Here is a 15,760-nt window from a genome sequence, read left to right as displayed (position 1 = left end):
ACCACCTAAAAATTACACTGGTGGCCCAAAGTTTGGAATAATGTACAGATTTTTCTGTTTAAGAAGGAAATTGGTACATTAATTCACCAAAGTGGCATTCAACTGATCACAAAATATAGTCAGAACATTACTGATGTAAAAAAACACCATCACTATTTGAAATAGATCAAATCTAGACAGACCTTATCCTTGAGTAATCATGCTAAATTGATCATTTGATACTAGAAAATCACTTGCCATTATAACAAACACAGCTTAAAGATATTTGGTTCATTAAATGATGCTTAACATTGTTTTTGTGTTTGTTTTTGAGTTGCCACAGTATGCAACAGACTGGCATGTCTTAAGATCAATATTAGGTCAAAAATGGCAAAAAATGCTTTCTCTAGAAACTCGTCAGTCAATTATTGTTTTGAGGAATGAAGGCTATACAATGCTTGAAATAGATAAAAAACTAAAGATTTCATGCAAAGGTGTACATTACAGTCGTCAAAGACAAAGGACAACTGTCTCTAACAAGGACAGAAAGAGATGTGGAAGACCAGATGTACAACTAAACAAGAGGATAAGTACATCAGAGTCTCTAGTTTGAGAAATAGACGCTTCACATGTACTCAGCTGACAGCTTCATTGAATTCTACCCGCTAAACACCAGTTTCATGTACAACAGTAAAGAGAAGACTCAGTGGTGCAGCCTTATGGGAAGAATTGCAAAGAAAAAGCCACTTTTGAAACAGAAAAACAAAAATAAAAGGTCAGAGTGGACAAAAAAACACAGATATTGGACAGCAGATAATTGGAAAAGAGTGTTATGGATCTTAACTCCATTGAGCTTTTGTGGGGTCAGATAGACTGTAAGGTGTGTGAGAAGTGCCCGACAAGACAGTCACATCTACGGCAAGTGCTACAGGAAGTGTGGGGTGAAATGTCACCTGAGTATCTGAACAAACTGACAGCTGGAATGCCAAGAATCTGCAAAGCTGTCATTGCTGCACGTGGAGGATTTTTTGATGAGAACTCTGAAAAAAAAAAAATCGAATTGTATATTACTATATTGTACATTGTGATCAGTTGAATGCCACTTTGGTGAATAAAAGTACCAACTTCTTTCCATAAGAGCAAAATCTGTACATTATTCCAGTATACATCTTCCAGATCTAAACACACATATCAAATAGACCAGTGTTTCCCAACCACTGTGCCACTGCATACTAGTGCTGTGAAAGATTGTCAGTTGTGCCGTGGAAAATTATCAAATTCCACAAAATAAATAAATTTTTGAGAAATTTGTCATTTTGAAACCATAATTGGTCACTTTTGTGATTGTGAAGAACAATGATTAATGTGCAAAATTGACCTATGTTTATACATATTAAGGGTCTTTCACGTGACTCGCGTCAGTGCTGCAGAATACAGTCACAAGTCTGTGAAGTGACGTCACAACAAAGTGTTTTTCACCCACACGTTTTTGCTTCACAAATAATGTCTTTGAGAGTACTAAACAATGAGAAATATTTAAAAACTGTCCAAATTTGTGAAGAGACATTGAATGTCTCATAATTTCTTTTAGTTAAATATTACCTTATCGTTTATGAATATCAGAGACCCCAGTTATTGAACTCATTTAAATTCAACAAGAAAACGTTTAGACCTAAACGTAAATGAGTCCTTTTATTACTTTCTGCTATCAAAGCAACTGCAAACTTTTTTGTCTCTTCCAAATACATGTTTTCAATGTTTATTGTGAACACCTCCCGCTATTTTACATGGCAAACAAATCGCCCCTCTGTGACACTTCTCTTTTTTGGAGGGCGATGCGGCGCTTGACGCTGGCGTTGAACGGAGCGTTGACTCCTCGACTCAACTCAATGAGGAAAGAACATTATTGAAACTCAAAATTATTATTATTTGTCTATTATTCTGGTCTTTTCTGATAAAAGCCAAGCTCAGCAGTTTAAATAGTCTACTGTAGGAAAATGATCCCGTAGATCTGATTTGTGTTTATAATTCTTATACTGAAGTCAGTAGATTTGTTGCCATGCAAGTTTTAATAAAGGAGAAGGACATTATTGAAACTCACTATTATTAGACTATTATTGTTGTCTTGTTGGATGAAAAATAATGCTCAGACTGAAGGAAGACTATAGATCTGCTTTGTTCTTTTAATGCTTAAAAACTCTATAAAGTCTCTTGGTAGATTTTGGTCATGAACGACTCAAAATGATTCACTCATAAGATGCTCATTTGTCGCCACCTAGTGACATTTCCAGAAGGGGTTACTGAATTAATCAGGTAATAAAATTGAACAAATTTGTGAAACAGAAGCCTCACCATAATACTCTATATTTTGCTGCTAATTCTGCACAATTGTAAACTTGAATAAACTTGAATCACTAAAATAGCTGGAATTGGTGATTGTCTGAACTCTTTCATCCCTCATGAGTTTGCATCCCTGTAATTTGTTATGGCATTGCAAGAACACATCTACAAATTACAAAAGAAGCAAATTTGTTGTTTTTATCATGACCCATTTAGCACTCTTGCCCCATGTGACCTCACACTGTTTAGCCTACATATGTGACTTTTTATTTAGCAAAGCCAAATTTCAAACATTACACTCAAACACGATACTAAGATGGACAGAAAACATGGACAAGTTCTTGAAAAGGAAAAATATTGATGATGGTTAGCCTACGTGGGATAGTGGTGTGCCGTAGAATCTTTTAGTCGTATAAAGTGTGCCGTGGCAGAAAAAATTGAGGGAAACACTAAAATAGACGTCTATGTGACATACATGTGTGTGTTGTCTGGGTGTGATCAAGGAGCTTTTTATAGCTTTATAGCGTGGCGTGGCGTTACTCTGAATAAGGTCTGAGTAAAGATGGCGTTACTCTGAAGGGCTGTGAACAGATAGACCAGCAGGGGGCAGCACCAGAACCAATAATGAGAGCAATGATGCGTGGTCAAGTGATTACAAAAAGAGCTTTGTCTCACACTAGTCTGAAGATTACAGGAGACGATCAGATTGGGAGGGAAGGCCTTACTTTTTTATTATTATTATTATAGCGAGGACACTGAAACGGGCTGTGCTGTGGGAATGGCAATGAGGCAGAACTGCTACGGGATCTGATTTTTAGGGTTCACCGTTCAGAAGGAGCGCTCGAGCCGGGAAAATCGGGGGACCAGGCAAGAAGTAGCTCTGGAGCCCGTATAACGCCGGAGGTTCCTGCAACTGGGCTACAGTGAATCCACCAAATCCCTGGCTTCAAACCCGGAATGAGGAATTTGATGCATGCATGAAAATCTGAGCCGGATGCAACACTGCTGACCTCTTTAGTAATTCCTCACCGTATGATGAGAAGAGGAGAATGACAGCATCCAAATGTGTTTTGTTCTGATAATGGTGGTGGCACCGAAATAAACGGGTCGACCGTGGGCACATGGTTTTGGACTAAAGGTTTTGTGCTTTATCGAAACATTTCGGCGGTATAATGCATTTGAAATGTCACAGGAGTAAGTCTTTATGGGCTACTCTGGGGGTGCTGGTTTTGTGTTGGCTCTACATCTTTCCAGTATACAGGATACCGAGCGAAAAGGAGATGGTGGAGGAGGTTCTGCGGCATGGACAAACGTTTACCAGAAACCAAACGGGAATCGATCTGTACAGGTATCCCAGTAGACGCGTTCATATCTGTTTTCATTCATTCATTCATTCATTGTGAGGGACTAAAGGATGTGCAATACCACATATCTCAGATAAATCTGTCTTGTGATACTTTAAATGGCATTTTGGTCTAGGTAGCCTGTTTTGTTGTAAAGCAATGGAGCAGATGCAATCAGTACATATTCCATCTAATCTGGATTTCAAACGGATATATTTGGTCGAGCAGACAACTCACTTTTAAAAACCGATTAAGATAATACTTCGACGCAGAGCGATAAACTCATAACATTATCTTTTCCCGCGCTGAACTATAAGAAGCTCTAGACATATTGTAATAAAGATGTTGGTTCTATGGGTTTATTGTTGGGTCTGTCAATTACTGTAAATGTACAGAACGTGAACCCCTTTTTTGTTGTGAATAAAGTCTGCCTTAATTTACACTAAATTTACATTCACATTAGCGTAGTAAACAAAGAACCTGTTGAGGGTGAGCGTTAATTTTTCCTGTTGGCGATTTTAATTATGTAATTGCCTCATTATATTTTATTTCCTATTAATCAACAACATTTGTTAGCACATCATCCATGATATTCGAGACGAACTTTGGTCGCACACCAAGACCGAGACATCTTTATCTTTTGTGAACAAGGTGTCACTTAAAGGGATAGTTCACTCAAATTCTCTGATCATTTACTCACCCTCATGCCAGCCGAGATGTGTAGTATTTTCTTCTGCTGAACACACATGAAGCTTTTAGAAGAATATCTCTGCTCTGTTGGTCCATACAATGCATGTGAATGGTGACCAAAACTTTGAGGCTCAAAAAATCACAAATGCAGCATAATACATACGACTCCAGTGGTTTAATCCATGTCTTTGGAAGTGATATTATCACTGTGGGTGAGAAACAGATACATATTTAAGTCCTTTTTTACTTTAAATGAGGGCTGCAAGTAACGATTATTTTGATAATCGATGAATCTGACGATTATTTGACTGTATGGTGATTATTGCAACGATTAATCTTTAGTGCTTAACCGACTTGTGCCCGACTTAAAAGGTTGTATTAAACATGCTTACTAACAATAAAGAGGAAAAAATTATCTTTTAAAAATACCTCTAGATGACATTCACTGAATTAGAAGGGAAAAAAAATTGTTTATTAAGTTTAATTCAGTAAAGAAATTCTATTGTTATCAAGTGTTTTGTCTTGTTTTCCATTTAAAATTGTCTAAAAATCCTTAAAACAAGATAAATTTTCTTGAGAAGCAACAGATCAGATATTTAGACGTGCTTTAAGAGAATGGATCTTAAAGTGTATTTTTGTATAGAAATGTATTTTTTCACTTCTGCGAGTGCAGTAAAGAAAATATTCTTTTATTCAAGATCTATTCTCTGAAAGCAAGTCTAAATATCTTATATGCTGCTTCTCAGGTGAGTGCATCTTTTGCATGATTTTTAGATATTTAAATTGGAAATCAAGCCAAAACATATTTTGTTGCAATGTATAATGCTACCCACTCTCACGTTTTTGTTCACTTCGATCCATCTTTAAAGCTACACTATGTAAGATTTTTATGTTTGAAATTAACAAAATGTCATTAATGAGCAAGTACACCAACCCATCTTCAAAAAAATGTGTTTGCCTTACCCGATTCACTACAGTACGACTACAATAGATATTTTTATTTAGAGGTGTCAGGACAGATTTGGCAGGAAATCGCAGACATACGTCATTCGTCCTTGAGTGTTTACATCATGTTCATAAGCTCAGAAAGAAGGTTCGGCTGTGGAGTAGCAGGAAACAGTTGCAACAGCTGTTCAGCAGCGATGTGAAATCACTCTCCTCACTAATATTCATGACTTCTGAGTATTTTGTATTACTGCTGCAGTTTCAAGATTCCCAAAGTGTGTGTGCTGCTGTTTTCAGAGTTTTTATTTTTTTTACCTCAGTCACAAAAATGCACAAGATTTATTAATATTATTTATTTATTTTGCTGACGAAGACCTAATGGTCTAAATGTTGCAAGAATGTTTAAGCCAATAAACTATTTTTGAAAGCAATAAATCAGTGCACAGACCCTTGCCATTTTTTTTCCTTTAAACAGATCCTTTATAATGTACCGATTTCATAGCACACTAATATATTGTATATTAATTTGTAATGCTGCCTCTGACCAAAGATTTTCCTAGTTGACTAGTACTTGTTAGTTTAAGCCATTAGTCGACTAGTTGTTGCACGTTTATGATATTAATTTAGTTTGAGTTCCAGGTCTGAGAAAGAATGTTATAAGTAACATTGCTAACACTGTTCTACATTACAGAGAAATACTAAACCGTAATAGTAAGTCTTTAAAATAAAAATTTTACAAGCGCACACACAAAGAGAGCCGCAGCGAAACCGGTAAAACAGGTAATGGTTCTGAATGTGTCGGAAAAGCCAGCAAGGAGACTGTCTGAACATTTTGTTAATTTATAGAAAGAAATGCACATTAAGTTAAACATGCAGAAGCTAATTTATCTTCCCAACACCCCACGAACACTTGGATAAGCCTAATAACGCATATTTATCTAGGTTATCTAATGTTAGAGTGAGCGGCCATGCTAAGTGGCTAACGTTAGGCTACTTACATTTTTCAAATGATAAAACATGTTTGAGGTCGATGAATGATAGGCGAACGTTTACTGCAGAATTTGCATGTCACCTTCTTGGGGTCATCCTTTACCCTCTCGAAATGATCCCACACTTTGGAATTCCTGCACGACATAATTAATTACCACATGGACCAGCCGTGTAAACGATCGTGTCTGTCTGTCAGTACGTGACTTCGCCACTTCCAGTGGAGTTTTTTTTTTCTATGACCAACCGACCAATCAAACTTGGTTGAACAAGACTCTTCTCATCAACTAACGTTCTCATCAATTACATTCTCGTTTTGCGTTTTTTATTACAGTGTTATTGTTTGCAGTGCATAGACCTACTATTGTAGTATTATGGTTTGCTCACATTCTCCACTGAGGCTGTAAATTGTAATATAAAAATAAGTGTCTTCAGTTGAACTCATATCAGCTGGCACCTCTTAAATTGATGTGTAGTACAATACAAACATTAATGTGTATTGTTATGGATAAAACACTTCAATAATCATACTAAAATATAATTAAGAGTTTGTCACTTAGTTGAAAAGTTGTTTGTCTTCCTCAAAGTAATATCGGTTATAAATGTTAAGCAAATAACAAAAAGCAATAAATAATATCAACATGAAAATAGCTCGTCCACTACAAGAGCAGTGCCGAATCATTACTGATGTAAGCAGTTCCTCCAGAAGTTCAACTGTTAGATGGCCAAAAGTTACATAGTGTAGCTTTAACTCACAAAAAAAAACTCTCTCTTAATAAAGCTGCGTATTAATGATTTTCTTTACAAGAAACACATACTGTATATTATGATTCAATAAGTCACCAGCAATCATGTTATAATCTAGCTGCAGCAAGCGCTTGCACAAAAGACGAGTGTCCCCGTGCCAGAGGGTGCATCAGCCGGGATGCAGTTTCGACCTCTCCATCACTTTACGTGACTCATTGAAGCACTGCTGACTACACTGAGAATTGCCAGTTGTATTTATTTATTTTCTATAATTATAATTTTGCGATCTACATGACCTGAAACTGTTTGGAAAGTCTGTAGTGCTTCTGGACTGTGAGCTGTGTGTTCTTTCTCTCCTCAGTCAGGTGTGCCATCATTAGTTTCATATGATCTCATGTTACGTTAAATGAGATCAAATGTCCATTTGAAAAGGAAAAGTTTTGTTGACAGTTTTTGTTGTTGACATGTCGAAAACGTAGACTACTCATTTCAGCCCTGTTCACAATTAACATTTGTACCAAAGAAATTGGCTTGGTGTGAATAGGCCTTAATAAATGTTTTCAGTTTTCAGTCAGAGCTGTCAGGTCTGACAAAGTTAAACGACCACTCAAAATTAGTCTAAAACCAGTCCAATGACCAATAAAACAAGCCAAACCAATTATAAAAAATACTACAATTCTGTGGGAAACCTGTGTGAATTGAGTAATAGTAATAGTGGAGTAATAGCTGTCATTATTAAATTGTACCATGTATTTATCAGCATTCTTTGCTGAAAAGACGACACCATTTTTGTATTTGTTCTCTAGAATTCATCCACACAGTTGGCCAAGTCAAGGAGACCCTTTCATTAGCCTATGTTGTCTGGTTTCGTTCTCTGCTTCTGTCAGTATCTTTACATTTCCTGTCATTTCTTTTTTGCAGGAAGTTACTCACAGAATGCTGCAACCCAATGCGGATGTTTGCAGTGACGAAGGAGAACTCACCAATTGGTAAAGTCCTGTGGTATGACGGAGAGCTCCACCATTACCACACGGTCAACAATGAGACCTATCCTTTCTTTGTTCAGGTATGCTCCTTTATGGAAGTCTGTTAAAGGGATACTCCAGCTGTGGGAAGATGAATGTGTATTTAATTGTGGTCATTTATGTAGTAGAAATGTGAAATTATTTTTGAATTTGAAGCATTCTAGACTGAAAAAAGGCAAAAAATTTATTTTTTACTCATGTGGCTGAAAGACAACAACTCCCAGAATGCACTTGCTTTGCCGCACTTACGAGGCCACTCCCAAACCACGATTATGCCGGGTGTCCAAACTCTGTACATTACGTCTTAGTAACAAAAAGAAACACAAAACAAATACTCACTTTACACTAAGCCGTCCATTTGTCCCTGCAGGCTTTGGCTGGCGTTTCCAATTTATCTTTGGCATCCTGAAATAAGTTTCCAGGACCCCCCTGTCCATGTGTGGTACAAAACTTGGGTGCTCAGTTACACATGCTAGCGGTGCAGTTTCATCAGCAGATTCAGCGATCTCATGCAGAAGAAAATGGCATCGCTGAAATTCGTGACAGCAATAGGACTCTCTATCTGTTTGCATAGACGTACAGCGAGAGCACTGACACCACCAGTTCGCCCCAGCTCGAGTCTGGCCGGGCTCTTCCTCTTGACCGCCAAGCAGGTCTTGCTCCCCTGCTGCAGCAGCTGCTCCGGCCGCCTCTTGTTCCTCCATCTCCCGCAACTGTTCGTCGCTGTATTGCGGCTCGTATAGGTAGCCGCGAGCATCCGATTCACAGAAAAGATCTTCGAAATCCCCATCTGTCATTACTTCAAAACTTTCTTCCGCCATCGTGATTAGACTATTATAAAAAGTTTTACAGAGCAAGAGCCTGTTAGCTTAGCTTAAAGATGGCTGACACTATCTTTACATTCTATGAGTAAGATCCCGCCTCATATGGGCGTGGTGAAAACATGCGGAACTAGCTACTAATACTGGCTGTAGTTTAAACCCTCTGTCCCAAAAAATTTTTCCAGACTAAAAATGAAATTTTCTCTCATATCCAGGGGATATGAGGGGGGGAAGCAGGGTAATTCGAAAATACTACTGGTTTTCTACTGATACAAAGCTTAATGCTACATCCTGGAGTATCCCTTTAAAGATGTGGAACTAATATTACAAACAAATTACTTCAGTGATGAGACAGGTCCTGAAATACACACTCTAACTGTTAAGAGATGTGCAAACACAACAGGAAACCCCAACCTGTATATAAATGATTATAATTCAAATAATTATAATCACAATGGGACATTTAATCAACTTTTAAATAACTGCAAAAACACACAAACTAAAAAGCCTTCATGTCAAAGTAAAAGCTCAATTCAGCAGAAAAATAGTGCCCAACATCTCCTTTTGAGGTCTATAAGGGACAATCACGTGGGTTTAGAATGATTATTAAATGTAAAATGTTGCTGTAAAACATACATGCCTGCTTATGATATAAAGGTTGTGAATGTGGAAGTGTTTGTTAGAGATGTGGTTGATCCTGGATTCTTACTTTCTCCCCCGCTCATCATGAAGCTCAGCCCAGCACTCTGCTCTAAAAATAAAAAGGCATGGGCGAGCCACCCGTATGGGTCCTGATTGTCATGTACTGGGCTCCCTGCCGCCTCATGGTCGCAATGTTCCTCCTACTCTGTCTCAAAGCCCACGCTCATTACTGATGGACACACACATCCTACTCACACACACAATCGCAAACACCCACACCACACTTCATTCTCCTTACGCTGTGATTCAGTGAGTTTATTCACTGAGAGCTCTGAATAAAATATGTACATTCCAATGTTCTAAGTACTTTACTGGCATTATTGTTTTGCATACAATAATATCAGTGCATTAATACACACAGACACACACAAACACAATCTGTGACAGAAAAGAGTATAATATTAGTAATATTCATGTTTTATTAATAGTAATATTAGCATGGTGTCAGTTGCGTTAACAAAAATATTAGCTCCAATATATAAAATAAAATAAACTTTCAGAAAGACATTGGTTGGATAAGAATACACTATTGTACAGCCCTAGAGCTAGTATGGAAAGCCATTTTACTCTCACTCATCACATCTTGTTCATCTCTTTTTGAATTAAAGGATCTAAGCCAATAGTTGAATTTCATAGTAGATTTACTATGGCTGCCCCCAACCAAAGATTTTCCTAGTCAACTAGTAGTCGTTAGTTTAAGCCAAAAGTCGGCTAGTTGTCGCACGTTTATGATATTATTTTAATTACTTAAATATATATATTTTGGGGGGCATCAGGAAATGGTTTGATTTCCAGGGCTGAGAAAGAATGTTGTAAAATTGCTAACACTGTTCTACATTACAGAGAAATACTAAACCGTAATAGTGTGCCTTTAAAATATAATTTTACAAGCGCACGCACAAAGTGAGCCACAGCGACACCGGTAAAAGCTGTAATGATTCTGAATGTGTCTAAAAAACCAGCAAGGCGACTGTCTGAACTTTTGTTAATTTATAGAGAAATGCCCATTAGGGTTGTGCTCACAGACGAGCTCGGGGATTGACGATGGTCAGCGTGATCGCCACTAGCTGATGCCTTTGACAATGTCAAGACGATATTTGGCTCGTTTTCCCATTAATGTATAAATTATTACTATTATTATTATTATTAGACTATAATTATTATCAAATTAATATTACAAATAATTTGCCCGTGGCACACAGACACACACTTCAAGAAACACTATGTGCCCTCTATGCCGTCTCACTCTTTCTTTGTTTCTGTCTTCAGAATGTTTTCTTTTTTTTGCAAGAACAGTATCATCTATGAGTGCTTCAAATGGCCTCAGACATCACAGCTCAGGAGGTGCTTTGAATTGCAGTTCTCTTTTTTCCACAGAGCAGTTCATTGTGACCACAACTCTGCAGCCATTATGTAGACTATCAATAGCCTGTATAACAGCAACAAAATAACAGCTTATCGACTGACTATAGCTAGTAAACAGTGTTTCAACAAACATTCAGTAGACTTTCAGAAGCCTGTATATATAATGTACATTATTGTTGAGAACATCAGTTCATTAAAAGGTAATTAATAAAGATCTATATACAGGAAACTGAAAGTCTACTGAATGTTTGTTAAAACTCTGTTCAAAAATTGAAATCAAGGTGTCTTGCTTTATTGTGTAGTCTTAACCCTAACCCTGCTTTACAAAAATGACCCCATAGTACCACCGAGTATCCAACAGTGGTAATACCGGTGTTCGTTGGTTTGAACGTGACGAAGCGACCAATCAAAACTCTTCTCATCAACTAATGTTTGGTCGACTATTAGGGGGCAGCCTAAGATTTACAATTAATGGGTTTTGTGGCCAGAGGTGCCATTAAAAAGACACATGCTGCCTTTTAAGATATTCACTATTGATCGCAGTATTAGATTTCAGTTGGAAGGACACCAGTGCCAGCACAGAGCAAACAGACTGTAATTCAACTGAACCTTTTCCAGGAAAAACAAAAACGTTTTAATATGTTTATAAGTGCATAGCGCATGCAGTGATTTAATTCAATCTTGCTCATTCAGTTAACAGAGAGCAGCTTTAAGATCCTACACTGCAAGCCAACAACTGACCTGAAACTAGTAGGCCTACTATATGCTACTGAGCAATTACTTGCTACTGTTCCTTTAATGGCATATTTGAGCATTTTTGACTAATTAATATTGTGACACTTTCTGTAGAGCTTTCTGTCAATTTATATATTTAATCTTGATTAATCGCATAATTTCTTGGTAGTTATTGCATGAACGCATTCAGTTTCAAGCAGTGTTGGTTAAGTTACTCAAAGTAATAGACTACAAATTACAAATTACTTCTCTAAAATTGTAATCAGATTACACCCAGCTGGTGGTCCGTGGTTACATGGAAAAACAATTTTTTTCTAATATGTGTAAATATTAGGGTGGTCAATCGATTAAAATCTTTAAAGAGCAACATGCAGGTTGAATTTATAACTGAATTAATACTTTATATTGTCTGCAGAGGTCTTTTAAAAACACATATGTAGAAATTACTAATGAAATCTCATTTGATGTAGAGATTTTGATGAAAATGTGCTAGGCTCTGGAATACACCTTTCCCGCTATCAACGCGTCATATGACGTAGGGTGAGGCAAACAAAAGAGCTCGCGGTCAGCTCTCTCATTGTGGGTGTTGATGTAGTTAGAGCAGTACAGAAAGTTTTAGAGAAGCCATAATGGTAAATTATTGTGTTTGTGCTGGTTGCACGAATTCCAGCCTGTCAGGACATCGTGTACATCATTTTCCTTCTAGAAAAAACAAGGCTTTTCGGTCTTGAGTGCGTTTTGTGCAGGTGAAGAGAGCAGACTTCACTGCCGCGTCTGTTACCACACACTCGGTCGTTTGTGGCGCACATTTCACTCCGGAGAATTATCGACCTGGAGATTTGTTGGAGTCTCGGATGGGATTTCGGAGTAAGGACCACGTGAGGCTGATTACTGTTGCTGTTCCCTCGGTGCATTTGATGGAATCAAGTCCACCGTCAAAGTTTACACCGGATTTTGGCGTGGGCTGGACTGGAGGACAAAGTGCTAACGTTAGCAGACATTCTGTGCAACGAAAACGAGGACTTAGCAGAGTAAGTCTTACTTTTAATTATTTTAACTCTTAATTTGCTCATAATTATAGGCCTGTGGGCCATCATAGGCATGTTCGGTCCACACCGGAGAACTTCGGTTTCTTCATTCAGCATCCATTGTAACCTGAGCTTGAACTTGACCAGACTCCTCAGCCCATCGTCACTTCGGTTAGTGCTTTATAGACGCGGAAGTTATTTTATCACAATTTATCTCAAAATATCGTTAATGGCTAAATATATATTACTCCAGTTCAGAAAATCTAGTTGTTTTATCATCAACATACACTATGCTATATAGGGGTGTCCAACCTGCATGTTGCTCTTTAATTGAATTAATTACATGGTGTCCCGATTAATTAATCGTGATTAATCGCATTTAATCGCATATACAAATGCTGAGAAAGCCCTCAAATAACAATAATTAAATATATAATGATGAAATAATTAGACATAGTAATCTTTAAATATTAAAAAAAATTATATATATATATGTATAGCATATATATATATAGCATATATAAATAAAAAATTTTCAGATAATTAAAATGCATTACATTCTTGTGACAGAAGAGTAAATCATTAATAAGACAATACAAAAAGCGGCTTTAGAATTCAATGTATTGTTTACTACCATATTATTGATCATAACTCAATCATTGGCATACAGTTCACAGCAATCCATTACACAAGTGAATTTGTCAATCAGTTCGAGATTTATTATGAGTGCTTGTTTAAGGACATGTCAATGTACACATCAGACATGCTTGTGTAGCGTCTCGGGTGTGTTGCGTCATAAACATAAATGTTTTAGGTCACTGTGTCAAGTTAAATATAGTTTAATACTTAGAACACTGCTTGAGATCTCTTAGTTCGGATTTGCGCTCCATTAAATGTTTTGAACGCATGAACGTAACGCATGTATGTGTAGTGCTGCTGCTGGATGGTTGTTTTCTTCACTGTATAAACTGCATGTTGTTCATACAGCTTAAGTTTCACTTAATGCCCTCTGGAGTAAACAGGTGGTACTACAAGCTTGCATTTCTCTGGAATCTTCCTTATTACGGTCCGGGGGCATTGCGATTAATTGCATAAAAATTGTCCTTGGACAAGTCACTGAACCCCAAGTTGCTCCCAATGGCAGGCTAGCCCCTCGGCAGCTCTGCCCTCATTGGTGTATGAATGTGTGTGTGAATAGGTGAATGAGACGCAGTTTAAAGTGCTTTGAATACCGCTAAGGTTAAAAAGGCGCTATATAAGTGCAGACCATTTACAATTTAAATATTATTATAAATTGTAAACAAATACTAATGATGACAATAATAATAATAACAATAATAAATTGTTATTAATATTATTATTATTGACTTTTAATTAAAATTTTAATACAACAGTAATATATTTAAATCGTGCGCTTTTTAAATCCTCACGCTTTTATTTTGACATTCTGAACTCTCCAGGAAGTTCTGTAAGTGTCTGTTTATAGGAAAGTTCTCAGTAGTTTAATTTGCTTCTTATTCAAATTCTAGTAAAATGCACCTCTAGTGCCTTTCTATATGCATATTATAAGTGAACCGAACTATTGAGCATCTACATCTGTTCATGAGTAGCGCTCAAATATTGCGCACCGCTGTGAAGGCTAAAAATAACCACGAGTGCATCACCAGCCTGTGCATGAGTTTGTGTCAACAGCGCAGCACCATTCACACCATTCAACGTGCTGGCATTGCACATACTATATATTTATTTATTAAACACAGTCTTCTGTGATAATGGTGTTTTTATGGTTCTTTTATGTCATTTTTGGAGCTTGACAGTTACGAACAAGACTAACACATAGTAGTGGAATTGGATTGGGCTCGTCGGACCGATACCTGATCCATCTAAAAGCTTCAGTATCGAAGCTGATACCGATCTAAGTATCGCATCGTGTATCCCTAATGTATATGTTTGGTAACTACATGGTAAATGTTCAGATTTCAGTAGTATAGTGTTGGAGTATTCAACAGCGAGATTCTTTCTTTGAGAGTAAAATTTTGCATTCTGTGTGTCCAAATGTGTTCATGCAACACATTTGTCATTGAATAGTGTCTCTTTTAATACCCTTTCTGTCCTTTATTAGTGCTGCAACAGCGAATCGAATAAATCGTTAATAATCGATAATGAAAATCATTTCAACAACAAATTGAATTATCAATTAGTTGGATATGCGTGGAGCATGGAGAAACTCTGTCAATGACGTTACTTTATAGCCACGTGAAAAATGTATTTGCATGATAACTCCTTTGAAAAATGTTGAAGCAGAAAAAACACAACCCAGTTTTTCCAGTGCACGAGAGCACTTTTCACATCTTTCTCTCTAGCACGTCGTTACTGTTTGTCTTTAACACAAGCGAGTCTCTGTTAAACTTCACTGAGCAAGCGACCGCCCGCATCCACGTCAATCAAACCAATTGCAATAGAGAAAGATAGCACAATCATTTTGATTAAACTGTGCATTGTGGTTTGTAATCGAGCAACATTGTATTTCAATTTCAATTGGCTCTCATGGATATTACACCGAGGTCAAAGTGTGTCTGTTTTTAAAATGTTGTAGATGATTTCCCCTCATCATGTAAGTGCATGTAATACAATGAGCACCGAGATGTGACTTTTCAGTGCGAGAGTGTATTGGCACTGCGTTTACATAATGCTGAATAAAATGTAGAATACTAAGGGTCCTGGTATTTGATAGTCAAGATGATTATATTATAAATTCTGATTTCACCAGTAAAATATATATTATGGCAAACATTATTTTACTGGATACGCATACTCTACCATTAAAAATTTGTGACAATAATATTTTTAAACTTTTTTTTTTTTAAATAATTAACAACAACATAATTATGTATTTTGTAAGTTGAGCTGAATTATTTCTATTTATATTCAGCTGTCACTATAGCCCTCTGCTTGGCTGATTTTTAGATGCAGTCCATCCAGACTTGATTATTTCACACTTAAATGAACAGTAATTTTTGTTAAGCTTTAAAAGTAAAGAAACTGTTATGTCT

At 37.0% G+C, this 15,760-nt stretch overlaps 1 protein-coding gene across 1 annotated transcript in view; it reads left to right on the top strand.

The window, feature by feature from the left end:
• The first annotated feature begins 3,127 nt into the window (after window positions 1-3,127).
• The window catches only part of st8sia1 (ST8 alpha-N-acetyl-neuraminide alpha-2,8-sialyltransferase 1), a 35,477-nt gene continuing 22,844 nt past the window's right edge, over window positions 3,128-15,760 (top strand). The window contains exons 1-2 of the mRNA XM_052121143.1: window positions 3,128-3,667; window positions 7,953-8,097. Coding sequence (XP_051977103.1) covers window positions 3,492-3,667; window positions 7,953-8,097 — 321 coding nt within the window. The 5' untranslated portion in view covers window positions 3,128-3,491. The remainder of the gene's footprint in view (window positions 3,668-7,952; window positions 8,098-15,760) is intronic.

Source organism: Xyrauchen texanus, chromosome 47 (assembly GCF_025860055.1).
Source record: "Xyrauchen texanus isolate HMW12.3.18 chromosome 47, RBS_HiC_50CHRs, whole genome shotgun sequence".
Classification (NCBI taxonomy): domain Eukaryota; kingdom Metazoa; phylum Chordata; class Actinopteri; order Cypriniformes; family Catostomidae; genus Xyrauchen; species Xyrauchen texanus.
The sequence above is the reverse complement of the archived record's forward strand: the minus strand, read 5'-3'. Positions and strand labels throughout refer to the sequence as shown.